Below are 27,134 nucleotides of genomic sequence, written 5' to 3' on the forward strand. Positions count from 1 at the left end.
TCCAGTTGCTAAATGAAATCTTTAACTTTAGGAAGACGAGGGAATGTTTTAAGTTGTGAGAATTCCACTTCTGAAAACCAAGTTTGATCTTCCCACGTCGCCTGCACGGCCTGGTTCCTCTCAGCCACTCACTTAGTGTTGGCAGGAGTGAGAGCAAGAATGTCGTTAACAAAGATGGAAACGACGGCAACTCCTGAAGACACAGGGAAAACGCTGCGCTAGGATGCCCAGCCTCCGGCTCCACTCTCTGGGACACCTGCGGCGCTTCCTGGAGCAGCTGCCAGTCACGTGGACGCTGGGCCGACCCCGCCCACCTTTCCACTCGGGGCCCGCCCCCTCGTAATTGGTGGCTCCGGCGCCCTATCACTGCCGCGCTCGCTCCAGCGGCCCCCGTGGCCCATCCCCCTACGCCGTAAGGGGGCGGGGACTAGGGCCTCCTCAGGGTCCCTCCGCCCCCTGCCTACGCGCTGACCAGTAGGATTGGTTTTCTGCAGTCCTCAGGCCGAATCCCCGGCGTTACGTAACGGACTCTGGGGCCTTTGCCCCCGCTGCCTCGCCTCCGCTTATGTAACCCGCGCTCCCCGGCGCGGACCCCGCCCCCGGGCCAATGGGGACCCGTAGAGCTGGCGGCGGCGGCCAATCGCGCGCCCAGGGGGCGGAGCCGTGTCTCGTGGCGCGCGAGGGGGCGTGGTGCCGGCGGTAGCCTGGCACGCGGCGGGCCTCGAGACCGCGCGGGGTCGGGTCCTCTGGGCTAGCAGCTCCGGCATCGGCGGGTGAGTGCTTGGCCCGGATGGGGTTGGCTCGGAGCCCGCCGGCCGCGATCGCCTCAAGCCTGTCCTGCGCTGTGGGAACTTTGTGCTTCAAGTGGCTCCTTGTTCGGTCCTGTTCCTGGGTGCGCGGCGATTCTTGGGGCTGCCGGGGCCGGGGTCTCCCCCAGGGCTGGCCACCCCAGGAGCCACAGCCGGGCTTCCGAAATCAAATTGTGTTTCTCTTGACACTTGTCACTTTTATTTCCACCCTCCCCCTCCAGGGTGGATCTCCGGTAAGCGGAGACATCCAAAATTGCAGGGAAATACTGGGGAGAAAAGTGCCCCCGGAGGAGCAGGGTCAGTAATTGCCCGCTAATGATGACTGACATCTCTAAGGCGATGGCATGGACCACAGTGAGAAATACGGTTCGGTCGCTGATTGCAAAGTAGCAAAGAGCAGGCGACTGACTGAGGGCTGCTGGGGGAAAGATGGATCCCTGTGAAGATGTAGAAAGGTCCAGTGGTAAATCTCAGAACCCCAGGGAGAATCAGCGTCATGAACTTGAAAGACCACAGGCCAGTGGTCCTGAGGCCCCCGGGAAGGACGCTGCTGAGCTATGGAGCCAGAAATGTGAGCTGCGGAGCAAATTCGTGCAGACCAGCAACAGGTGACATGACCTAATGTGTTTGTTGTTCTTTGCTGGGGCAGTAGAAGGGAAAGACGGGCTTCCATCTTTTTGCGTTTTGTTTGTAAACCTAGGAAAAAGTTTACTGGGACTCTCCAGCAGCTTGGAATGAAATACCCTGGAGACACTGAAGGAAATTAACTATATAAGTAGGTAAAAAGTGGTTAGGGAATTTTGCTGACTCTAGGCTGAAGTGGGAATCAAACAGTAGAAAAGGTTTGATGTTTACCAGTTTCTTGACCTGTGATTCCCCACATGTAAAAAGGGGATAATAAATCTATGAACTGAATGAGCTGATTCATGTTAAGTGCTCAGAAAGCAGGCCTGGCCCAAAATACATTGTTCAATGAGAGTTGACCTATTATAATCCAAAGTGTGAATTTAGAATTTTTTCTTTTTTGATCTTACAGTGAACAGCAAGATCGAAACAGAGTTTCTGAAGAACTTGTAACGGTTGTCCAAGAAATGAAGAAATACTTCCCATCGGAAAGACATGGTAAACCAAGCACACTGGATGCCCTTAACTATGCCCTTCGATGCGTACACAGCATACAAGGTAAACGGGCTGCCCAGAAAATACAGTCTTGCACACACATCACTGCTCATAAATGGTAGCCAGGCCAGAACCATTGTCTGCTTGGTTTTAGGCACAGAAATGTTTTGAGTTTTTTATGCTGTTTTATGTGAGATGAGTAAATCTACACTGATGCCGTGGGCATCTTTTTTCAAATTATCACTGTATGCATGTGCTTCAGTCGTGTCTGTCTCTTTGCGACCCCTGGCGCCTCTGCCAGGTGCCTCTGTCCATGGGATTCTCCAGGCAAGAATACTGGACTGGGTTGCCATGCCCATCTCCAGGGGATCTTCCCAACCCAGGCATCGAATCTGCATCTCCTGCTTGGCAGGTGGATTCTTTACCACAGAGCCATCTGGGAAGCCCTATTTGTGTAATAGTTTAGTGTTTTTGTTGCAGTATTTTGCAGCTTTATTTCAGGAGAGTAAGAGTTTGGCATAACCACATTTTGGAGATTCACTTTTTAAAGGAGTATTGTCTTCTATGATTTTTGTGGGGAAAATAGTTGGACTAGATACATTTACGTTTCCCTGTCATAGACATACTTTTAAAATGCAGTCATGACATGTCAGGAATTTACCAAATTAAAATGGAATAGTTGTAAACATTTTTTCTTTTGACAACTTTCTTCTCAAGGGATTTTAAAAGTGCACATTCTGTAGCACAAACCATTGTGGCTTCATAGATGATATATAATACCTGAATACTAGAGTAATGTTTCTGCCATACAAATCCCCTCTGTGTATATTTAGAATTTTTGATTTCTGTACCTTGTTTTGGTACTTTAAATTTATCTTGTTCTCTATGAACCAGAACATGCCAAATTCAAAATCTTAAGTTTATACAACTGTCAGTGTTTTAGGTGAAAGAAAAAACTGATCTTTCAAGGAAAATATTCCAAGGTGCCCTCATCCTAAAAAAATTAGCCAACTTTAATTGTGATGAAAATGACTTCCTAAAGATAATTGTTGTCAAACAGACTACCTATCTATTTTCCTGTGTTTCTTAGCAAACAGTGAGTCTTTCCAGATTCTCAGTCAGAATGGAGCACCTCAAGCTGATGTGACCTTGTGCAGTCTGGAGGAGCTGGCCACTATTGCTTCAGAGCACACTTCCAAAAACACAGTAAGAATTCACAAATTTTGCTGTATCAGCCTGGGTGGTTTTTCCTAGGGACCTTATCTTGATGTAGATTCTTAAAAGTGACAACTGAGCATTTCAGTAACCACAGTTTGAGGTAAACAACTGGAGAAAACTGCTAATGAGGCATCTCAAGTTTCTCCTGCTCTTCACAAAGAAAACATCTGAAAACAGTAAGCAGCACATGAGTGTTAGTCGGCTTTGCTTTGGTTCTGGGGTGCCTCTCTTTCCTTAGCATCCCTGAGTTCTCCCAAATTAAGAAAAAGAAAAAAGCAACACTGCAGAGTAATTTCCTGCATCATATTCTAATCTCCAAATGTTGATTTCTATTTATATCATTCTTAGTTCCAATACCTACTACTCCAGGTTGTAACAACTGGATTTTATAGAGCAGGTAAATTGAGAAGATGTCATCTTTTGTAAAATTTTGAAAGAGTTATTTAGTATTTATCTTTTCTTCGTGTGGACAGAATAATTGAGGTTCGTGTTTTGCTGACCTGATGGAGATTACTTATGTAGTGCATGCATGCTAAGTCTCTTCAGTCATGTCCGACTCTTTGTGACCCCATGGAATGTAGCCCACCAGGCTCCCCTATCCATGGGGATCTCCACTCAAGACTACTGGAATGCATTGCCATGCCCTCCTCCAGGGAATCTTCCTGATCCAGGGACTGAACCTGCATCTCTTATGTCTCCTGCATTGGCCATCAGGTTCTTTACCACTGTCACCATCTGGGAAGCCCAATTTTTGTGTAGACCTTAACATAATCAGTCCTGAATATTCACTGGAAGGACCGATGCTGAAGCTCCAATACTTTGGCCACCTAATATGAAGAACCGTCTCACTGGAAAAGACCCTGATTCTGAGAAAGATTGAGGGCAGGAGGAAAAGGGGATGACAGAGGATGAGATGGTTGGATGGCGTCACCAAGTAGATGGAACAAGAGTTTGAACAAGCTCCGGGAGTTGGTGATGGACAGGGAAGCCTGGCCTGCTGCAGTCCATGGGGTTGCAAAGAGTCAGACACAACTGAGCAACTGAACTGAACAACATAACTGTAACTTACAGATTTTATAATATTGGAGCATGAGATATCCCTAATATTACATGCTTGTTTTACTATTAATAACTAGTGTGTTTATAGTATTGTAGTAAGTGCTGTGGAGATTTAAGAAAAAAAGCTTTAGAAAAACATTTTCCCTTTAAGATCTTCAAATTAACACTAGAGAGGAAAACACATGCCAGTGCTAGCCAATACAAACCGTGGCTGATTATAAGCAGGTTATGTTTATGTCTAATGGAACAAATTAGAGAAATGATTCTTACGAGGTTTGTCAAAGACAGCATCTTGGAGCAAGTAAATCTAGAGCTTGATCTTGAAGCCTAGATATGCACAGGCGAAGGGAAGACTGTCCTGTTAGGTATACAGCACAGTTTGCGAAGAAGAAGGAATCAAGTGAACACAGTATATAGTGTGAAAGTGAAACTGTTAGTTGCTCTCAGTTGTGTCCAACTCTTTCTGACCCCATGGACTGTAGCCCACCAGAATCCTCTGTCCATGGAATTCTCCAGGCAAGAATACTGGAGAGGGTTGCTATTCCCTTCTCCAGGGGATCTTCCTGACCCAAGGATCGAACCCAGGTCTCCTGCATTGCAGGCAGACTCTTTACCATCTGAGCCACCAGGGATACACTGTGTTTAACAGGTATAGAATGAGCTGGTGTATCGTTTGGCAGAACTTACTTCAGAAGGAAAAGTGCAGGTTTTACAGTGATAACTAAGAAGTATGTTGGAGAGTTTTGTTACCTTTGCCAGACGTATGTGTGTGTGCGTTTTAAATTATTGATCATAGTAGACATCTAGATGAAATTTATTCAGGAAATGTTGCTAGTCATATCTCAACACTGTGCATTTATTTTGAATGTTTTTCATAGGATACCTTTGTGGCAGTGTTTTCATTTCTCTCTGGAAGGTTAGTGCACGTTTCTGAACAGGCTCCTTCGATCCTGAATTGTAAGAAAGAGTTCTTGGAGTCTTGTCATTTTGTTGAACTGCTTGCCCCCCAAGATGTGAGGGTGTTCTACACGCATACTACCCATGCTCAACTTCCATTCTGGAACAACTGGATGCAAAGAGGTAATGGGACCAAAATTCAGGTGTTTATCTAGTTTCATTCTACCAGAAATAGTACACAAGTGTATGCATTATTCAGAATATGCAAATTATATGGTTTTTCTAATTTATTTTTAAAAGGGAAAGTGTGATGAAAATCGCATTTTAAATGCTTCTAATGGCATAAAGGTCCAATAAATTTGCTTTCATTTAGTCGACTTAATTTCATAGATTATATGCTATAAATATGGTTTGATTACAGCATGCTGTATAGCAGGTTAATTGCTACAAAGGCTCTGTTTCCTTCACGTGAATACAATTCAATGTTTTCCTCTTACACTGACTTCATTATCTCTCTCTCTAGAGATAAGCTTCTCAAGGTTAGATCCCTTTCCAGTTTTTCTTCTTAAAAGTTATGACTCCCATCATTTTGTTTTCCTTCGGAAATGCTGCTTTGCCTGAACTGGGGGATGGGGGATGGATTCCTACTCGCAGTTTTCTTTGTGATCTTCAATCCCATGTCATCTTCCATGCATTCATTCATCCTTTCTCAGTTAGTTAGTTCAGTCACTCAGTCATGTCTGACTCTCTGCGACCCCATGGACTGCAGCACGCCAGGCTTCCCTGTCCTTCACTGTCTCCCAGAGCTTGCTCAAACTGTCCATCAAGTCGGTGATGCCATCCAACCATCTCATCTGGTGTTCTCCCCTTCTCCTCCTGCCTTCAATCTTTCCCAGCAACAGGGTCTTTTCCAATGAGTCAGTTCTTTGCATCAGGTGCCTAAAGTATTGAGGCTTCAGCTTCACATTAGTTTTTTGAATGTTGAGTTTTAAGCCAACTTTTTCACTCTCCCCTTTCACTTTCATCAAGAGGCTCTTCAGTTCCTCTTCACTTTCTGCCATAAGGGTGGTGTCATCTGCATATCTGAGGTTGTAGATACTTCTCCCAGCAGTCTTGATTCCAGCTTGTGCTTCATCCAGCCTGGCATTTCGCATGATGTATTCTGTGTATAACTTAAATAAGCAGGGTGACAGTATACATCCTTGATGTACTCCTTTCCCAATTTGGAACCAGTCTGTTGTTCTGTATCCTGTTCTAACTGTTGCTTCTTGATCTCCATACAGATTTCTCAGGAGGGAGGTAAATTCAGTTCAGTCGCTCAAAGTGTTCAACTCTCTGCGATCCCATGGACTGCAGCACGCCAAGCTTCCCTGTCCATCGCCAATTCCTGGAGCTTGTTCAAGCTCATGTCCATCAAGTCGGTGATGCCATCCAGCCATCTCATCTTCTGTTGTCCCCTTCTCCTCCTGCCCTCAGTCTTTCCCAGCATCAGGGTCTTTTCCAATGAGTCAGTTCTTCGCATTAGGTGGTCAAAGTATTGGAGTTCCAGCTTCAGCATCAGTCCTTCCAATGAACATTCAGGACTGATTTCCTTTAGGATTGACTGGTTTGATCTCCTTGCAGTCTGAGGAACTCTCAAGAGGCAGGTAAGATGGTCTGGAATTCCCGTCTCTTGAAGAATTTTCCACAGTTTTTGTGATCCACACAGTCAAAGGCTTTGGGATAGTCAATAAAGCAGACATAGATGTTTTTTCTGGAACTGACAGAAATCCTTTCTCAAATCACCCTTTATATCTTATTTCATACTTTTCATGAAACATCTTTTAAAGATTTTAGTATAGATCAGCTTTCTTTTTGATCACAAACCCATTTCTCTCATTTGGTTATTTTATTATGGTAAAAAAACACATTCACAAAATTTACCATTGTAAGAGCTGACGCATTAGGAAAGACCCTGATGCTGGGAAAGATTGAAGTCAGGAGGAGAAGCAGGTGGCAGAGGATGAGATGGTTGAATGGCATCCTCGACTTGATGGACATGAGTTTGAACAAACTCCAGGAGATGGTGAAGGACAGGGAAGCCTGGCATGCTGCAGTCCATGGAGTTGCAGAGTCAGACATGACTTAACAACTGAACAACAGCCGTTTTTGAGTGTATGGTTCAGTAGCGTGAAGTCCGTTTACACTGTTGTGAAGTGTATCCCCAGAACTTCATCCTGCAGATCCAGAGTTCTGTACTTTTTCTGGTTTTCAGTCCAATGCCCAGCCCAGTGAAGATCAGTCTCACAGGCTTCTTTTTTTAATCACAGACCCTCTCTCTGTCCTCTGTACACGTTTTGTAGAAGCTTCAGAAAAGACACCTGCCACCCTTGCTTTTCTTCCAGTTCCTTCTCTCCTGTTTTGTTATTGTTCAGTCACTCAGTCATGTCCTACTCTTTGTTTCCCCATGGACTGCAGCATGCCAGGCTTCCCTGTCCTTCACCATCTCCCGGAGCTTGCTCAAACTCATGTCCATTGAGTCAGTGATGCCATCCAACCATGTCATCCTGGGTCGTCCCCTTCTCCTCCTCCTTCAATCTTCCAGCATCAGGATATTTTCCAATGAGTCAGCTCTTCACATCAGGTGCCAAAAGTATTGGAGCTTCAGCATCAGTCCTTCCAGTGACTGTTTAGGGTTGATTTCATTTAGGATTGACTGGTTTGATCTCCTTGCAGTCTAAGGGACTCTTAAGAGTCTTCTCCAGCACCACAGTTCAAACTCATCAGTTCTTCAGCACTCAGCTTCTTTATGGTCCAACTCTCACATCCATACATGACTACTGGAAAAACCATAGCTTTGAATATATAGACCTTTGTGGGCAAAGTGATGTCTCTGCTTTTTAATATGCTCTTTGGGTTTGTCATAGCTTTCCTTCTTTCCAGTTCCCATCATTCAAAAACACTGATTTCATTTTTCTTCCTCTTTCCTAAATATGTGTTGTCAAACTTTAACTGTTCATATTTGTTTCTCTGCTTTTGTTTGTCAGGTATTCATCCCAGGGACATTTATGCAGCCATCTCTGTGGGCCAAGAGCTGTTCTAGGTGCTGAGGTACAACTGTGAACAGAACAGACACATGGGACTGTTCACCAGCTTTCTCATTTACCCTTCAGTATCACCCTACAGTCTCTGTCTGATTTTTTCACCTTATCTTTGCTAATTACTTAATATTTTCCCTACGTGCGAAAACATACTAGTCTCTGAAATTGTTGTCTTTCAGACCTAAACGTTAACTTGCTCCATGAAGACGGTGTCCATCTCGTTCACTCCTGACGCTGTACTTTTGCCTTAGGAATCCCAAGGATCCAGACTCTCTCCAAGGGCTGTTTTTTAGCCCCCACACTGTTGCTGGCTTATGCACGTGTTACCTTCTTCTGTCCCTTCCTTTGAGTTCAGAGAACATTAAGAGGACATAGGAAGCTGTATAAACTCAGTGGTTGTCAGGTCTGGCCCAGTGTTAGAGCACGTTTCAACTTAGGTTTGTCATATAGACCTCTGAGAAGTAGCTGACCACTCTTTCTTTAGAACACAGCTTCAACAACAAGAACTTGCACACTCCAGCCCAGGTGTGGAAGTGACCGTGGGCTCCCATCTACTGTTTGAGATCCCATAGGCTGGCTGTCTGAGTTTGAGGGCTCCTGGGGAATGCAGCTGAATTCAGATGCCTGATGTATAAATAGTGCAGGCGAGTTCACCTTTCAGTAGAGTTGCAGTATTTTTTATGTGCAAGGAATTTTAAGCTCGGAATCTGAAGGTCTGAGTTTCAAATTGAATTATGTCCCTTCATGAACCTTGGACTCTTTGAAAGTCCTTTGGGCTACAAGGAAATCAAACCAGTCAATCCTAAAGGAGATCAGTCCTGAATATTCACTGGAAGGACTGATGCTGAAGCTGAAGCTCCAATACTTTGGCCACCTGATGCGAAGAGTCGACTCGTTGTAAAAGACTCTGATCTTGGGAAAGATTGAGGGCAGAAGGAGAAGGGAGTGACAGAGGACGAGATGGTTGGATGGCATCACTGACTCAATGGACATGAGTTTGAGCAAGCTCTGGGAGATGGTGAAGGACAGGGAAGCCTGGTGTGCTGCAGTCCATGGGGTTGCAAAGAGACACGACCTAGCAACTGAACACGTGAACCTTGGAGGCCACCTGGGTTCTCATCGTAAAATGAGAATCTTAGTTTCTGATGTGCCTGTTAATACAGGGTTGCTGAGAGGACCTAGCAGTCAGTGGATAAGGGAAGCCTTGGGGATGTTTGGAGCATCCACAGCATAAAGGCTTATCTTTACTGCTGTCATCTATTGAGTGGTTACTGGTTGTCAGGATCCCTTCTTGATGCTTTAGTGGATTAACCCAGTTAACCTTCACAAAGACTTCTCTGATAGACCGACATAGCAACTGTGTTGATTTGGGTCTGCTTAGAAGCAGGGCACTTATGATGATGGAGTAGGAGTTGAGAGGAGCCCTCAACCCGCATCACAGGTCTGGCCAGAAGGAGCAAGGCCAAAGGAGGGCTGGGGGCAGGAGCTTGGGCTGCAGCGCAGCTGAGAGAGCAGCTGGGCCAGGCACCCAAAGGGGGTCCAAGCTCCACACTCGGGAGGATCCCGGCATCTGGATGGAGTGGTCCTATCTTGGAGCCCCTCGGTGCACTGGCTGGGGGTTTGGGTGGCAGTCAGGTCCCCCACAGTCAAGAGCTGAGCCATTTCTGAGCTGCCACAGTCACAGAGGCACCAGTGTCACACTGCCTGTCAGTGTGGAGCTGGCCTTCACCTTGGCAACGTGAATCCAGAGCCCCTTTGATAGCGCGGCTGCTGGGACCACACCTTAAAGCAGGAGACCTCGCTCCAGACAAAGCCGAGCACTTGAAAGTGGCCCCGTGGGATGGCTCCCATTTGATCTGAAAGTCAGATCAGAAAACTAAGGATGTTTTTGAAACCCTTCCCTTGCCTTAATTCCTCCATGATTTATATGAGCCTTGAGTGAAACTTTTTATGTTGAGACAACAGGACATCTTAGAGAAATGTATTTCTTTACCTTATTTTTTCACTTCTTTTTCTCACTGTGCTCAGTCATGTCCGACTCTTTGCGACGATTTTAACAATTTCCCGCCGGGTTCCTCAGTTCTCTGTTCATGGAATTCTCCAGGCAGGAATACTGGAGTGGGTAGCCATTCCCTTCTCCAGGAGATCTTCCCAGCTGAGGGATCGAATCCGTGTCTTTTGTGTCTCCTGCATCACAGGCAGATTCTTTACCTCTGAGCCATCGGGGCAGCTCACTTTGTCAAGTTCTTTCATTTATTTCTCATGGACATTCTGTAAGAACTTCTGGTTTCAGAATTCTTGGACTGCAGCTCTTATAGTTTCATGAATTATGATAGTTTGGTCATCGATCCATTTACTTTAAACTGGAGGTTTTTTTAAAAGCCATAAACATTTTTCTTGATTGTTCAGAAGTCCAGTTTCTGACTCTTGCTAATGATCCTTCCTTCAGGGGTATAAATGCCTGGACTATATTTGGTATTTTGGGTCTTTAGAATTCTCATTGTAAGTGCTCCTTCAGTGTATTTTTAAAAAACATTTCCTTGGTTTCTATAATTGGGGACCATTCACTCCAGTGAACGAATGTTCAAGATATATAATTAGGGAGATTTACCAGACAAAAGTAATCAACAATACTTGAGAATAGATTGTTCCCTACTGTGTCCTAAGATGGGCAAATTTAAAGGTTTCTGAATTATTCCCTTATAAATCAGTAAAATAAATGCAAGTTTATAAAACTGAAGCAGAACCTTTGGCATGAGAGTTGTGAGGGAAAAAATTTCTTTCTTTCTTTCCATTGTACGGGGTCCTCATTGTGGCTTGAAGGCTCTCTGTCCAGAGCACAGGCTCTAGAACATGTGGGCTCAGTAGTTGCAGCGAGTGGAATCTTAGTTCCCTGATCAGGGATCAAACCCGACTCCCCTGTGTGGGAAGCCGGATTCTCAACCCCTGGATCACCAGGAAAGTCCCCAGAAAATGTTATTAATGACACTGAATTGGTACCATTTTCTGGAACTTAGTTTGCCAACATATTATGAGAGTCATGAAATGATCATATCATTTAGGTACACAGCTCTGGGAAATTTATCCAAGGAAAGAAAACACAATGAAAAAAATGTATTATATATCCTACACCCAAAAGCTCTATGTAGTCTAAATTCCAAGTTTTTGAGACATGTCCAAACTATTACCATGGCATGGAATATCACCAGCAAAATACTTGTGTCACAGGATGAGTACGTTGATGTTTAAAGCAGTGAGTGTGGGCAGGTGTAGTAACACAGACAGAACTGCAGGAGATGAAAGGGAAGGACCATCTTCAGTGGCTCTCAGGGCCTCTCCTGAGGGCTGCTGATCAGCAGGAAAGCCCTGGGTAAATCCTAGATGGGATGAGATCTTGGAAAAGGGGAGAGGAGTCCTATTTTAAGAGTAGCTCTGTCTCTTAAAAGAGTGTCCTGTTTGGTTAGTGATGGTTTGAGGAGGAGCCACCCAGGGCAGGACACTGACAGGTATCTTTGTTTCCAGTGGCCTCACAGTATGAATTGGCACCAGTGAAGTCCTTCTTCTGCAGGATCAGGTGAGTATGGGGGCTCCCCGAGACCAGGAGCAGTAGGTTAGGCTCTGATTATATTTTAATTTTTTCTTGACATATAGCTTATCCCTGGGTTGGGAAGATTCCCTGGAGTAGGAAATGGCAACCCACTCCAGTATTCTTGCCTGGAGAACCTAATGGACAGAGGAGCCTGGTAGGCTACATACAATCCATGGCGTCACAAAGAGTCGGACATGAGCACGCACATGAAAAAACAATAGCTCACTTAGAGTATTTCAGATGTACAGCAAAGTGATTCAGTTATATATATGCATACTAAGTCACTTCGGTTTTGTCAGAATCTTTGTGACCCTGTGGACTGTAGCCCTCCAGGCTCCTCCATCCATGGGATTCTCCAGGCAAGGATAACTGGAGTGGGCTGCCATGCCCTCCTCTAGGGGATCTTCCTGACCCAGGGGCTGACTCATGTCTCTTAGATCTCCTGCACTGGCAGGTGAGTTCTTTACCACTAGGGCCACCATTCACACGTGCATGCTAGTGCTAAGTCACTCCAGTCGTGTCTGACTTTTTGAGACCCTATGAACTGTAGCCCGCCAGGCTCCTCTGTCCATGGGGTTTTCCAGGCAAGAATACTGGAGTGGGTTGCCATGCCTTCCTCCACGGATCTTCCCCACCCAATGATCCAACCCCTATCTCCTGTGTCTCCTGCCTTAGCAGGCAGTTTCTTTACCACTAGCACCACTATTGACGTATATATTCTTTTTCAGATTCTTTTTCATTACTGGTTATTATATGATAATTGAATATAGTTCCTTGTGCTGTGTAGGAGGTCTTTGTTGTTTATCTGTTTTATATATAGTCGTCTGTATCTGTTAATCCAAAATTCTGAGTTTACCCCTCTGATTTTATTTAGCACTTATTTTGATACTTCTGTATTCAGCTAGGTCTTCCATGGATACAAAAGACAAGACCTGGTTCTTGCTACAAGGAGTTCTTATGTTTTGACTGAGATGATACATGTACCTGTGAGAAGAGTAGATAGTAATGCAATAGGAGAAAAGACCAGAAAGATCATTCAGATCTGAAGCCCACTGTGGTCTGGGGCTTTTTTGGTTTTGTTTGGTTTTTGTTTTTCAGTCACATTTAAAATTAATTTTTGCAACTTTGAACAACCTTAAAGTAAGATAGGTATATTTATGAGAAGACTTAAAGACCTCCCTAGTGGCTCAGCTAGTGAAGAATCCGCCTGCAATTCGGGAGACCTGGGTTCGATCCCTGGGTTGGGAAGATCTCCTGGAGAAGGGAATGGATACCCCACTCCAGGATTCTGGCCTGGAGAATTCCATGGACTGTATAGTCCGTGGGATTGCAGAGAGTCAGACATGACTGAGTGACTTTCACTAAAAGGTCCAGAGACAGAGAACTAGAAAAAAAGATCAAAAGTTTAATTGTAATTGATTTCTGGTCGAATTATTAGTGATTTTTTTTCTCCTTTAAGTTTACTGTGACATGTTAATGTTTGTTGTTGTTTGATTGCTCAGTCGTGTCTGACTCTTTTGTCACCCCATGGACTGTAGCCCGCCAGCTCTTCCGTCTGTGGGATTTTCTAGGCAAGAATACTGGGGTGGGTTGCCATTTCCTCCTGCAGGGGATCTTCCTGACCCAGGGGTCAAACCTGTGTCTCCTGCATTGGCAGGCAGATTCTTTACCACTGAGCCACTGAGAGAGCCCTTCATAGTAAAAGAAAAAAACATTTTTAAGTGACATTGCAATCACCAACATTAGTGTTGCTACTGCTGCTGCTGCTAAGTCGCTTCAGTTGTGTCCGACTCTGTGTGACCCCATAGACGGCAGCCCATCAGGCTCCACCATCCCTGGGATTCTCCAGGAAAGAACACTGGAGTGGGTTGCCATTTCCTTCTCCAATGCGTGAAAGTGAAAAGTGAACGTGAAGTCGCTCAGTCGTGTCTGACTCTTCGTGACCCAGTGGACTGCAGCCTACCAGGCTCCTCCGTCCATGGGATTTTCCAGGCAAGAGTACTGGAGTGGGGTGCCATTGCTTTCTCCGACATTAGTGTTGAAGTTACTATTAATAAATGGCCCTGATATTTAGAGAAGAGAAATCCTTGTAATAGAGCATTCAGACACTTCATGGACTTGGGGGGACCTGAGCTAATAGTACTCGAATGTTTGGGGTGGGATGACCTGGAATGGTGTGAGGGAGAAGGCTCATGCCGGTTCCTTTCGTCACTCGCAGGTGAGTTGTTCATGAAGATCTGAGAGCAGTGCCTGCCAAATAGTAAGCGTTGTATGTGTTTGTTACTGCAGTAACAAACAGGTGCCTTTCAGGTGCTTTTTTTGAGCCGAGCACTGTTATAGGTGCTAGGATCAAAACAAAGTTCTGCCCTCATGGACTTTGTGTTCTGTAGGGATGGGGGCTGATAGTAAACAGCTGTGTAAATATACGTGTGTCAGTTGTAGTAAGTTCTGTGTAGAACAGTGAGCTGAGTAAGGGGGTTCCGGGCAGTGGAGAGGTTGCCAGTGAATTCACAGTGGTCAGGGGACTCTTCTCTAGTTAGAAGCCTAACCAACCAGAGCCCTGAAGGAGGTGAGGAAGCAGTGTGTTTGAGAGAAGACATTCCGGGCGAGTACAGAGGCCCAGGGCAGAGCACGCCTGGCTCTGGGGAGGGTGAGGACGGAGAGGGTGGAGAAGACAAGGAAGCAGGGGCAGAGACCATAGGGCACTCTGACTCCTGGATGAAACGTTTTGTTCAGGGTAGCCACTTAATTATTTTTAAAACTCCGAGAATTTTCAAAATAATGTAAAAACTAGTAAAATGAACTGATATGTACTGATCACTTGGCATGAATAACTTTAACCGTGGCCAGGCTTGTGTCATCTGTTCCACCACTTCATGCCCCCTCTCCCCGTTATTTTGAACCAAATCTCAGCTCTCTTATCCTTTCCTTCATTGTTATTTCAGAGTCTCATCCTAATAGTAAGGTTCTTGTCAAGCCTCCAGGTGTTCCTGTTGTTCCTCTGTGGCCGGCAGGAGCTGCTGGTTAACTAGGCTAACGAAGTTAGCTCCTGGCCTAGCAAGAGTCCCCAGTGGTTTTGACACGTCCTTTGTGGCAGACTTGTCATCCCAGACTCAGCATAGATGGTTACTCCCCAGATCCAGGTCCTCAGGCAGTGGCTGCTACAGGGTCACTAGTGCTTCAGGAATGTCCAGTGGGTAGAGACAGGGCATTTTCATTTCTCAGAAGGAAATATTGTTGATGGTATGAAAGCCTTGTGATAGGTGCTGTGCTGGGTGGGGGTTGGAGCAGGGGGTTTGCAGAAGTAATGTAGCCAGGAGATGGTGGGTCCTGGACCAGGCAGTGGGGGTGGATGTGGAGCTACTGTGGATCTTCTGGATGTTTCTGTAGGAGAGGCTTAGCAGTATATACTGATGGATTAGTTTGGGATGTGAGACAGAGTAGTTAAGGTGATGTGGGGGTCTTTGGCTCAAGGTGCCATGTATGGGGTGGAGGAAATTGCAGGATGAGCAGCTGCCTAGAGAGTTGGACGGGGGTGGGGGCAGGAACATTGGTGAGTTGTGGATGAGTATGAGATGTCGACTAGAAATCTGCCCCGTGATGCTGGCGAAGTGTTAGTCCAGGAGCCCAGGGTTCAGGGGTGAAGGCCGGACTAGAGACAGATGTGCAGATCATCTATGTATCAGTGGTGTTGAGAAGCCCAGGACCAGGTGACCCCAGAAAAGCACTCACAGAAGTGGGAGGAGAGCCACCAGCAGAAGTACGAGTGCTGGCAGGTCAGTGTCAGCGTGGGGCTGCTCTTCTGAGCAGTGACCTAGGAAGCACAGTCACGACTGAGTGCAGAGAAGTGGCAGGAGATGCTGGAGTTTGAGGAGAGCAGAGAGTGCGAGAAGGGGTGGGAGTGAGAGGGGGTGTGAGTCTGCTGGGCGAGCAGATACCCCACCTGAGCATCCGGGATCATGATGGTCAGAGAGGAGAGGCATGATGGCAGAAACAGAGTGTGAACTGCAGTCTAGGATGTTTGGTTCAGAACCAGGTGGAAACCTCTTCCTGGTAGCTGGGCAACCAAACCGGATGGACATCTTGGGGGTCATTGTAGAGCCTCCCTGCCCTCAGGATCCTCTGCGCTGGGTAGCGGAGAGGGTTCCAGCCCTGCTGTCGCCCCCACCAGGCACTGTGGGTGATGCTGAGCCGAATGCCAGGCCTGCTCCAGGCAGGGGAGCAACTTTAAGTGGTGGGGCTGGATCTGTCCTTTGAACAAGAATGTAGAAAGGAGGGGGTGCCTGGGGGCTGGCTTGGGGGCACTGGTCCCAGGGGACCCTGTTACATGATGCTTGGTTTAGACACATGAAATGAGATGGATGGCTGTGCCTGTCTCTCTTCCCAGCAGGAGTGGACAGTCACGCTGGAATCAGTGACCAGTTCACACTCAGAGTGATGAGCCAGTCTCCAGAAAACCTCTTACTCATCAAATAACAAAGAAGTATCATTGCCCTTGGGTACTAAACATTTAAACTAACGTTTACCTTCTTTTAAAAATAAATATGTTTAACACTGCTGTGTCTGTAAAGGATAACCAAGAAGGTCCTACTGTACAGCACAGGAACTCTGCTCAGTGTTATGTGGCAGCCTGGATGGGAGGGGAGTTTGGGGGAGAATGGATACATGGATATGTGTGGCCAAGCCCCTTTGCTGTTCACCTGAAACTGTCACAACAGTGTTAATCAGCTATACCCAACTACAAAATAAAAAGTTTTAAAAAGTAAATAAATATGTTTAGACATTTTAGGCTTGGACATGTCTCCCTTGAAAATTGCTGAACGTTTTCCCTGGCCTCGTTTCACCCTGGTCTAAGTGGACGCTTCATGACCAACACTAACCGCTCTTTTCTTCTTCAGCGGAGGTGAAGCCGGGGAGCCGCAGCGGCCTTACCGCCCATTCCGGATCACCCCCTACTTGACTCACGTGCACAGCTCGGCCCTCGCGGAGCCTGAGCCCTGCTGTCTCTTGCTGGTGGAGAAGATGCACTCGGGTTACCAAGGTAAGTTGGGAGCATCTGCGTTCAGCTCAGATGTGATGCATCCGCACGTCAGAAAGGAGCCCGTGAAAGCCCGCCTCTACCCTGAGCCCGGTCTCCCTGATGTCTCGGTCTGCCGGCCTTGACTTCCGGTGTCTCCTTCGAGGACAGCAGGGCTGCCGGGTCCAAGCGTAGACTTGGTCACAGATACACAGACTTCCTATCCTTTCTCTGCCAGTGACCATCCTGTGGTCTTTCGTTTCTGTCTTGTGTGACATAGGAGCCCTGAAACTGTTGCACAGAGAAGTCACAAGAATGAGTTTAGGTTTTTTAAGTGTTTTGAAAGCCCCCCCGAGTAAACTGTGTAGTTTGTTTTCTAATGGCGTAACTACATTGCTAAATCCACATATCAGTATAGAAGCAGCTTCCATTCATTATATTTTGAAATTACAGTCGATTCTGCTTATAATGTGACACATGCTTTTCTGGAATTCATCATCCTGTGCAAAACATTCACACAAATCACAGGACTTAGGGAAAAATGAATTTAGGGTCACAACACTCAATACATTAAAAATTTAAAATAAAAACAAAGTAAGATGGGAGTCTCATAAAATGATGACACAGCATTACATAAAAAATGACTAAGAAATGCACAAATGTTACAATAAATGCAGCTCTTCACCATGCAAAAGCCTTGTAGTTTGCTGTGGACACAGGTGTTGCAAGGGCCGCAGCTCGTGCGTTACTATGAGTGCTGGAAGGGAAGTCATCTGAAATCAGAGGGAGAGTTCCGGGAGGTTCCATCACCAGGGTGGACAGGCATGGCTCAAGGCACACCTGGTGCACAGAGGCAGCAGCTAGATATTTCAAGTGTGTGCATGTTTCTCTGTGTTCCTAAATGACTCCATTCAACTGGGTGCTCTTTTCTACATTCACCATGTGTTCCTTAAAAATGAAATTGTGCCTAAGCAAATGCAGATTGCAGCATGCCCAAATCATTCCCTAATGTTTAACCACTGCATTTTCCAAGAGGACTATAGCAGAACTGACCACGCCAACTTTATTACAGATTAAAAATGTCCATGTTGTACTGACATCTTAATAGCTTACGGTGAGCAGTGTCAGATTCGTGATCTCCAAAGATTTTCAGGATCAGGGACCATGCTTGATCACCCAAGAACTTTTGTGTAGCAGAAGCTTTATTACAGTGAAAAAGGGACAGAGAAAACTTCCGACATAGACATCAGAAGGCGACTGAGAGCGCTCCACTTGCTAGTCTTACCAAGGCCTTAAATACTTTTACCAGGCTCACTCCCACAACATACATCTTAAGTTAATAAGATTAGAACAATAGAAAGGTCTTACCAGACCCATTCATACAACATACATCTTAAGATAACAAGATTAGTCAAAAGGTGCTTGTTAAGAAGGAGGAACATGTCCTGGAGCAAGATACATTGTTGTTATATAATCATTAGTACATAAAGGAAAGACATACCCTTGAAAAAGATGAATTGTTTTGTTGTGTAATCATTAGCTCTGGGCTTAAAGAAAGTTAGTCTTAAAGATTGTTGTCATAACAACTCACAGAAAAAAACATCTTATGACTAAGACATAGCAGTGTAGAAAAAAATGTTTGTCCCTTTCTCTTCCTCAAGGGCCCTGGACTCCTTTCTCCTGCTGGGGGCGGGGTAGAGGCAGACTCCTTGTCAATCTACCTAAGAATTAACTCTCAATCTCACATCCTATTTGTTTGCTTAGTTATATACAACCTCTCAGTTCAGTTCAGTTAAGTTCAGTCGCTCAGTCCTGTCTGACTCTTTGTGACCCCATGGACAGCAGCACACCAGGCCTCCCTGTCCATCACCAACTCCTGGAGTTTACCCAAACTCATGTCCATTGAGTCAGCGATGCTGTCCAACCATCTTGTCCTCTGTTGTCCCCTTCTCCTGCCCTCAATCTTTCCCAGCATCAGAGTCTTTTCCAATGAGCCAGCTCTTCGCATGAGGTGGCCAAAGTATTGGAGTTTCAGCTTCAACATCAGTCCCTCCAGTGAACACCCAGGACTGATCTCCTGTAGGATGGACTGGTTGGATCTCCTTGCAGTCCAAGGGACTCTCAAGAGTATTCTCCAACACCATAGTTCAAAAGCATCAATTCTTCAGCACTCAGCTTCCTTTACAGTCCAACTCTCACATCTATACATGACTATTGGAAAAACCATAGCGTTGACTAGACGGACCTTTGTTGGCAAAGTAATGTCTCTGCTTTTTATATGCTGTCTAGGCTGGTCATAACTTTCCTTCCAAGGAGTAAACGTCTTTTAATTTCATGGCAGCAATCACCATCTGCAGTGATTTTGAAGCCCCAAAACATAAAGTCAGCCACTGTTTCCACTGTTTCCCCGTCTATCTGCCATGAAGTGATGGGACCAGATGCCATAATCTTAGTTTTCTGAATGTTGAGCTTTAAGCCAACTTTTTCACTCTCCTCTTTCACTTTCATCAAGAGGCTCTTAGTTCTTTGCTTTCTGCCATGAGGGTGGTGTCATCTGCATATCCAAGGTTATTGATATTTCTCCCAGGAATCTTGATTCCAGCTTGTCTTTCTTCCAGCCCAGCATTTCTCATGATGTACTCTGCATTTAAGTTAAATAAGCGGGGTGACAATATACAGCTTTGATGTGCTCCTTTTCCTATTTGGAACCAGTGCATACAGGTTTCTCAAGAGGCAGGTCAGATGGTCTGGTATTCCCATCTCTTTCAGAATTTTCCACAGTTTATTGTGATCCACACAGTCAAAGGCTTTGGCATAGTCAAGAAAGCAAAAATAGATGTTTTTCTGGAACTCTCTAGCTTTTTTGATGATCCAGGAGGTAATGCAATTTGATCTCTGGATCCTCTGTCTTTTCTAAATCCAGCTTGAACATCTGGAAGTTCACGGTTCACCTATTGCTAAAGCCTGGCTTGGAGAATTTTCAGCACTACTTTGCTAGCGTGTGAGATGAGTGCAATTGTGTGGTAGTTTGAGCATTCTTTGGCATTGCCTTTCTTTGGGATTGGAATGAAAACTGACCTTTTCCAGTCCTGTGGCCACTGCTGAGTTTTCCAAATTTGCTGACATATGGAGTGCAGCACTTTCACAGCATCATCTTTTACGATTTGAAATAGCTCAACTGAAATTCCATCACCTCTACTAGCTTTGTTCATACTGATGCTTCCTAAGGCCCACTTGACTTAACATTCCAAGATGTCTGGCTCTAGGTGAGTGATCACACCATTGTGATTATCTGGGTTGTGAAGATCTTTTTTGTACAGTTCTTCTGTGTATTCTTGCCACCTCTTCTTAGTATCTTCTGCTTCTGTTAGGTCCATACCATTTCTGTCCTTTATTGAGCCCATCTTTGCATGAAATGTTTCCTTGGTATCTCTGATTTTCTTGAAGAGATCTCTAGTCTTTCCCATTCTATTATTTTCCTCTATTTCTTTGCACTGATCACTGACCAAGGCTTTCTTATCTCTCCTTGCTGTTCTTTGGAACTCTGAATTCAGATGCTTATATCTTTCCTTTTCTCCTATGCTTTTTGCTTCTCTTCTTTTCACAGTTATTTGTAAGGCCTCCTCAGAGAGCCATTTTGCTTTTTTGCATTTCTTTTCCATGGGAATGGTCTTGATCCCTGTCTCCTGTACAATGTCACGAACTTCCATCCATAGTTCATCAGGCACTTTGTCTATCAGATCTAGTCCCTTAAATCTATTTCTCACTTCCACTGTATAATCATAAGGGATTTGATTTAGGTCATACCTGAATGGTCTAGTGGTTTTCCCCCCTTTCTTCAATTTCAGTCTGAATTTGGCAATAAGGAGTTCATGATCTGAGCCACAGTCAGCTCCCGGTCTTGTTTTTGCTGACTGTATAGAGCTTCTCCATCTTTGGCTGCAAAGAATATAATCAGTCTGATTTCAATGTTGGCCATCTGGTGATGTCCATGTGTAGAATATTCTCTTGTGTTGTTGGAAGAGGGTGTTTGCTATGACCAGTGTGTTCTCTTGGCAGAACTCTATTAGCCTTTGCCCTGCTTCATTCTGTACTCCAAGACCAAATTTGCCTGTTACCCCTGGTGTTTCTTGACTTCCTACTTTTGCATTGTAGTCCCGTCTAATGAAAAGGACATCTTGTTTGGGTGTTAGTTCTAAAAGGTCTTATAGGTCTTCATAGAACCGTTCAACATCAGCTTCTTCAATATTACTGAAGAAGTATTACTTCTTCAGGACATAGACTTGGATTACCGTGATATTGAATAGTTTGCCTTGGAAATGAACAGAGATCATTCTGTCGTTTTTGATACTTCATCCAAGTACTGCATTTTGGACTCTTTTGTTGACCATGATGGCTACTCCATTTCTTCTAAGGGATTCCTGCCCATAGTACTAGATATAATGGTCATCTGAGTTAAATTCATCCATTCCAATCCATTTTAGTTCTCTGATTCCTAGAATGTTGACGTTCACTCTTGCCATCTCTTGTTTGACCACTTCCAATTTGCCTTGATTCATGGACCTAACATTCCAGGTTCCTATGCAATACTGCTCTTTACAGCATCAGATCTTGCTTCTATCACCAGTCACAAGCACAACTGGCTGTTATTTTTGCTTTGGCTCTGTCTCTTCATTCTTTCTGGATTATTTCTCCACTGATCTCCAGTAGCGTATTGGGCACCTACCAACCTGGGGAGTTCATCTTTCAGTGTCCTATCTTTTTGCCTTTTCATACTGTTCATGGGGTTCTCCAGGCAAGAATACTGTAGTGGTTTGCCATTCCTTTCTCCAGTAGACCACAGTTTGCAACCTCTAAGTATAATAAAACATTTCCATCCTGAATTCTAAATTACTCTGGGTTTGATTGTTGGATTACTTGGGATGAATAAACTATTCAATGTACACAGACTTTCTCTGTATTTAACTTGAGTAGGTATTACTTTTTAAAAATTTATTCATTATTTTTGGCTGCACTGGGTCTCTGTTGCTGTGAGGGCTTTCTCTGGTTTTGGCAAGTGGGTCTCCTCTGTAGTTGTGGTGCGAGGGCTTCTCATTCTGGTGGCTTCTCTTGCTGCAGAGCACAGGCTCTAGCTGAGTGGGCTTCAGTAGTTTTAGCACATGGGCTGGCTCTCAAGTGAGGGCTCAGTAGTTATGGCTTCTGAGTTTAGTTGCTCTGAAGCATATGGGCTCTTCCTGGGCCAGAGGTTAAACCCATGTCCCCTGAACTATAAGGCAAATTCAAAACCACTGGGCCACCAGAGAAGCCCATAGGTTTTACCTTTTGACCTAATTAAAATGTGGTTAATAATGAAAATTATTAGATTTGGCTGCTCAAAGGCCTACCCCTTAAGTGAGATTTCTGCCGTATCATATAGAGTTTGTTGCCTTTTTAATATGTTAAGTGGATAATTAATTAGATATTTGCCTCTAAAACGAGTCTTTCTGTTCTTCATAGCTCCTCAAATCCCAGCAGATAAACGAATTTTTACCACAACACATACTCCTAGTTGTGTTTTCCTTGAAATAGATGAAAGGTAAGTACTTCTTTAAGCCTAAAAGAAATTTGTCTTAGAAAATAAACTAAAATATTTAAAACTTTATGTTTAACATACATCTACATAATGACATCTATCCATTTGCCCATTTGATGTTTGTTAGTTTGAAATTTGTGTTGTCTAAAATTTTAACATATCTTGCTTGTTATAACAAGTTATCATATTTGATTTCAAAGCTTTAGGTAAATCATAAATTATTTTTCTGTGCTGCCCAAGAGGACAGTGAACCTTGGACACATAGTATATCAGTTTTAGTCCCCCAGTCGTGTCCAACTCTTTGCAATCTCATGGACTATATATAGCCCGCCAGGCTCCTCTGTCCATGGGATTCTCCAGGCAGGAATATTGGAGTGGGTAGCCATTCCATTCTCCTGGGGATCTTCTCGACCCAGGGATCGAAGCCGGGTCTCATGCATTGTATTTACCATCTGAGACACCAGGGAAGCCCACTTAGTATATAATTATGGTCAAAATGAGACCTAGACTCTGGCCTCTGAGCCCTGTGCACATGTATTGCTTGCTCTAGGCAAGTGCTTCCCAGTTTATGATGAATTTTTATTAGTCTGAAGTGAAGGGGGAAAGGAGCAAGAAAAATAAGGCAGATTTCTTTTTTTGTAAAGCTAAGTTTATTTAATTTAAAGAATTGTTACTTGTTTTGAACTTATATCCTACTTACTTTTTTTAGTTATTAAAATAGTCTTTGTTATTTAACAAGTAGTGATAGTAGATAATCATCATTGCTTATTGTTGTTTTTTTATACCTTTATTTGGAAAAATGAAACATTGTTATCCCCTGATAGTACCCTTCATCTTCCCCCACGCTTGTGTAAAAATTTTACTTTACTTGTGAAATCTGAAAATCTGAGAACTAATACATCAATCATATTACAGGTGAGCATAAAGCAAAAATGTGAAAACCTGACACAGTTATGATAGGTATTAATTTTGGTTTTTAAAATTTTTTAACATCCAGGGAATTCCCTGGCGATCCAGTGGTTAGGACTCAGCGCTTCCACTGCTGAGAGCCTGGGTTCAATCTCTGATCAGGAAACTAAGATCCCACAAACTGTGCATTGAGGCCAAAAAAAAAGAAAGCTTTAAAAAAAAGTTTTTTTTTAACATCCGGAAATGGATTTATTACCCATTTATTACCATTTAATTATCATGAAACTAAGCAGTAATAGTGAGTTACTTCGTATAATATAATCTGTACAAGGTAAGAAAATTTAGCTAAAGATATTCTGAAAATAGCTTAAGTCTACTGCATTAGAAAGTATGGTTAAGACTCCAGGATTCCACTGCAGGGGGGGTGGATTCGATCCCTGGTTGAGAAACTTAAGATCCTGAATATCATGAGGGTGTGGCAAAAAATAACAAAGATTATATATACATGAGCTTCCCTGGTGGCTCAGACGATAAAGCGTCTGCCTGCAATGCCAAAGACATGGGTTTGATCCCTGGGTCGGGAAGATCCCCTTGAGAAGGAAATGGCAATCTACTCCAGTACTCTGCCTGGAAAATCTCATGGACAGAGGAGCCTGGCAGGCTACAGTCCATGGGCTTGCAAAGAGTTGGACACGACTAAGCGACTTCACTTTCTTTCTTATATATACATAAAAAAAAGAAAGTATTTGTGAATTTGTACACATAGGAAATGTTTACAGAGTCAGTTTTTTTCCTATGTCATCTTGAATGTCTGGTCATTAGAATTTTCTTATGAACATTTATCCTACAAATGTCTTTGTGACTGGTCCTCTATTTGATACTACTGTTGGGAGACATTGTTTTTGTATACTTTTAAATACTCTGTATAAATTTGTAGCCTGCTTTCTTCATTTAACACCATAAGCATTTTTCTATGTTATAATATGATCTTTGTAGACTTTTTAAAAGGCAGTGCAATTGAGGGCCTCAAGAGACCTCTGAAAAAGTGAAAAATGTTAGTTACTCAGTCGTGTCTGACTCTTTGTGACCCCATGGACTGTAGCCCACCACTCCTCTGTCCATGGGGATTCTCCAGGCAAGAATACCAGAGTGGGTTGCCATTCCTTTCTTCAGGGGATCTTCCCGACCCAGGGATCAAACCCAGTTCTGCATTGCAGGCGGGTTCTTTACTGTCTGAGCTACCAGGGAAGCCCTCTGAGACCTCTACAGAGCTTGTGAAAAGTATAGACTCCTAGTCTCCCCCCAGAAACCCAGATTTAAGAAGCTGTGAGCCTGCAAATCTGGCTTTTGGAAGTTTGGTGGGTGATTTTGATGCAACACCTCCGGTGACCAATGCTTCTTAGATTGTGTTAACTCTTTTCCCACAATATAGGCACTTGAGTTGCTTGCTGCTTTTATAAATGCTGTTATGAACATCTCTGCATACCTTTTCTTCATATGTAGAGTTTATCTGAAAAGTACTGTTGCGAGTGTGTAAGGTACAGCAGTCACTTGGTGTGAGTGATGTGCTGCCTGTGCTGTGTCTGTGCTCAGGGCTGTGCCTTTCCTGGGTTACCTGCCTCAAGACCTGATCGGGACATCCATCCTCGCGTACCTGCACCCAGAAGATCGCTCTTTGATGCTTGCCGTGCACCAAAAAGGTGAGCACCTGCTTCTTCACAGGAGGGCTTTTTTTTTCACTGATCTTCTTAAATTTTTCATTTCATTTCTCACTAGAGCTTCTCTCAAGCTCTAATCGTGAGAAGTGCTCAGTCCCTCCATCCTATGCAGCCCCCTGGACTATAGTCCACCCCCATGGAATTTTCCAGGCAGGAATGCTGGAGTAGTTTGCCATTTCCTCCCCCAGCGAATCTCCCAGGGGATCTTCCCGACCCAGGAATCGAACCCATCTCTTGTGCATTGGCAAGCAGTGCTGTGAGTGCCACCTGGGAAGCTCCTTAATCATTAGAGCGTTACCTTTAATGAAGTAAACAGTGTATTGAAATCATTGAAACAATATTTTTTTCTATTTTTATATTTTAAAACATTTACAAATAAGTGCCTTAAGAGAGGCATTTGTAATAAACATTCATGTTAAATAAATTCTGTCTTTTTGTTTTATGTAGTCTTGAAGTATGTAGGCCATCCTCCCTTTGAACACCTGCCCATTAGATTTTGTTCTCAAAATGGGGATTACGTCATACTGGACTCCAGTTGGTCCAGCTTCGTGAACCCATGGAGCCGGAAGGTTTCTTTCATCATCGGTCGCCATAAAGTGCGAACGTAAGTCAATCAGTTCTCATATTTTCTAAAATATGTTTTTTCAAATAATATTCTCGGGCCCATTGACTCCCCTTTGAATCAGTTGACACATGAACTCAACAAAGAACAGGTTTTTGACAGTGCTTCTGGAAGACAGTTTGGCCTTTAAATATTAAGAGCCTTGTAATATTTCTATTTCTACTTCCTTGGCCTAGTAACTCTATTACGGGAGTATTCTCAAGAAATAAGTCTAAATACAGAGAGCTTTGTAAAGAAAAGACAATGTTATTTAATTGTAGTAGCTTGTTATTGTTGTTCAATGGCTAAGTCATGTCCGACGCTTCTTGATCCCGTGGACTGCAACACACCAGGCTTTCCTGTCCTTCATTGTCTCCTGGAGTTTGCTCAAACTCTTGTCCATTGAGTCAATGATGCTATCTAATCATCTCATCCTCTGCTTTCCCCTTCTTCTGCCTTCAGTCTTTCCTAGCATCAGCATCTTTTCCAGTGAGTCAGCTCTTTGCATCAGGTGGCCAAAATACTGGAGCTTCAGCTTCAGCATTAGTCCTTCCAGTTAATATTCAGAGTTGATTTCCTTTAGGATTGACAAATAATAGCTTAAATATAATCATTAAGGAAGTTCTGAAATATTTGTTTGACATGTTATTATATTGATCCAATGAAAATTTTTAAGAAAGTATGTATCAGGGAAATTGATATCTTAGGTGATGGGAAAAGCAGCCCACAGAATTTTTATACAGTCTAATTGTGTTTAAAACAAACACTAGGAAATAGGAAAAAGAAGATTAGAAAGAAATAAAATATAAATTTTGATTATGTGTGGATAGTGGATTTAGACTAAGGGTGTTTTTTTTCCTTTTCTCAATTTTAACATTCTCTTTAGTGAGCATATAAGGTTGTTTTTTTTTTTTCTTTTTTTTTTTCTTCTACTGTCAAATTCCACTTATTTGACTCAATTTTGTTACATCTTTATTTTTTAAAAATAGATTCTTTTGTATTTATTTGCCTGCCAGCATGGCTAATTCAAGCCTGCTTGATTATTGTTTCCTGTCCGTGTAACAACCTTACAAATGAATCCCAAGCAACCTGGACCACTGTTCTTATAGTCTGATATCCTGTTGGTCCCTGAGCTTTGTGGGCCATTTAAAATTGACCTGTAGGTTTCTCAGCCAGCCCATAAGTTTCCCTTTGATGTCTGTTTCTATTAGGAATGGGAATTATACCTAACTCTTCAGTATTATGCTGCTGCTGTTGTTTTTGTTCAGCCGCTAAGTCATGTCTGATTCTTAGCAACCCCCTGGACTACAGCACGCCAGGCTTCTCTGTCCTCCACTATCTCCCAGAGTTTGCTCAGTTTCTGTTGAGTTGGCGATGCTGTCTAATAATCTCATCCTCTACTGTCCCCTTCTCCTTTTGCTTTCAATCTTTCCCAGCGTCAACATCTTTTTCAATGAGTCGGCCCTTCACATCAAGTGGCCAAAGTATTGGAGCTTCAGCTTCAGTATCAGTCCTTCCAATGGCTATTCAGGGTTGATTTCCTTTA

At 43.9% G+C, this 27,134-nt stretch overlaps 1 protein-coding gene across 22 annotated transcripts in view; it reads left to right on the forward strand.

Annotated features, from left to right (window-relative positions):
• Positions 1–729: 729 nt before the first annotated feature.
• Positions 730–27,134, forward strand: part of PER3 (period circadian regulator 3) — a 65,408-nt gene continuing 39,003 nt past the window's right edge. For 15 of the 22 annotated variants that reach the window (XM_081490426.1, XM_081490428.1, XM_081490443.1 and 12 more), the window contains exons 1-9: positions 730–1,417; positions 1,846–1,991; positions 3,019–3,134; positions 5,084–5,285; positions 11,705–11,756; positions 16,670–16,812; positions 22,285–22,363; positions 24,863–24,969; positions 25,435–25,591. In XM_081490426.1, the coding sequence (XP_081346552.1) occupies positions 1,239–1,417; positions 1,846–1,991; positions 3,019–3,134; positions 5,084–5,285; positions 11,705–11,756; positions 16,670–16,812; positions 22,285–22,363; positions 24,863–24,969; positions 25,435–25,591 (1,181 nt within the window). In that variant the 5' untranslated portion in view covers positions 730–1,238. The remainder of the gene's footprint in view (positions 1,418–1,845; positions 1,992–3,018; positions 3,135–5,083; positions 5,286–11,704; positions 11,757–16,669; positions 16,813–22,284; positions 22,364–24,862; positions 24,970–25,434; positions 25,592–27,134) is intronic. The other 7 variants (XM_081490437.1, XM_081490448.1, XM_081490439.1 and 4 more) reach the window with 1 other exon arrangement.

The sequence above is a fragment of the Giraffa tippelskirchi genome, chromosome 5 (assembly GCF_054371585.1).
Source record: "Giraffa tippelskirchi isolate mGirTip1 chromosome 5, T2T-mGirTip1v1.2.pri, whole genome shotgun sequence".
Taxonomy (NCBI): Eukaryota; Metazoa; Chordata; class Mammalia; order Artiodactyla; family Giraffidae; genus Giraffa; species Giraffa tippelskirchi.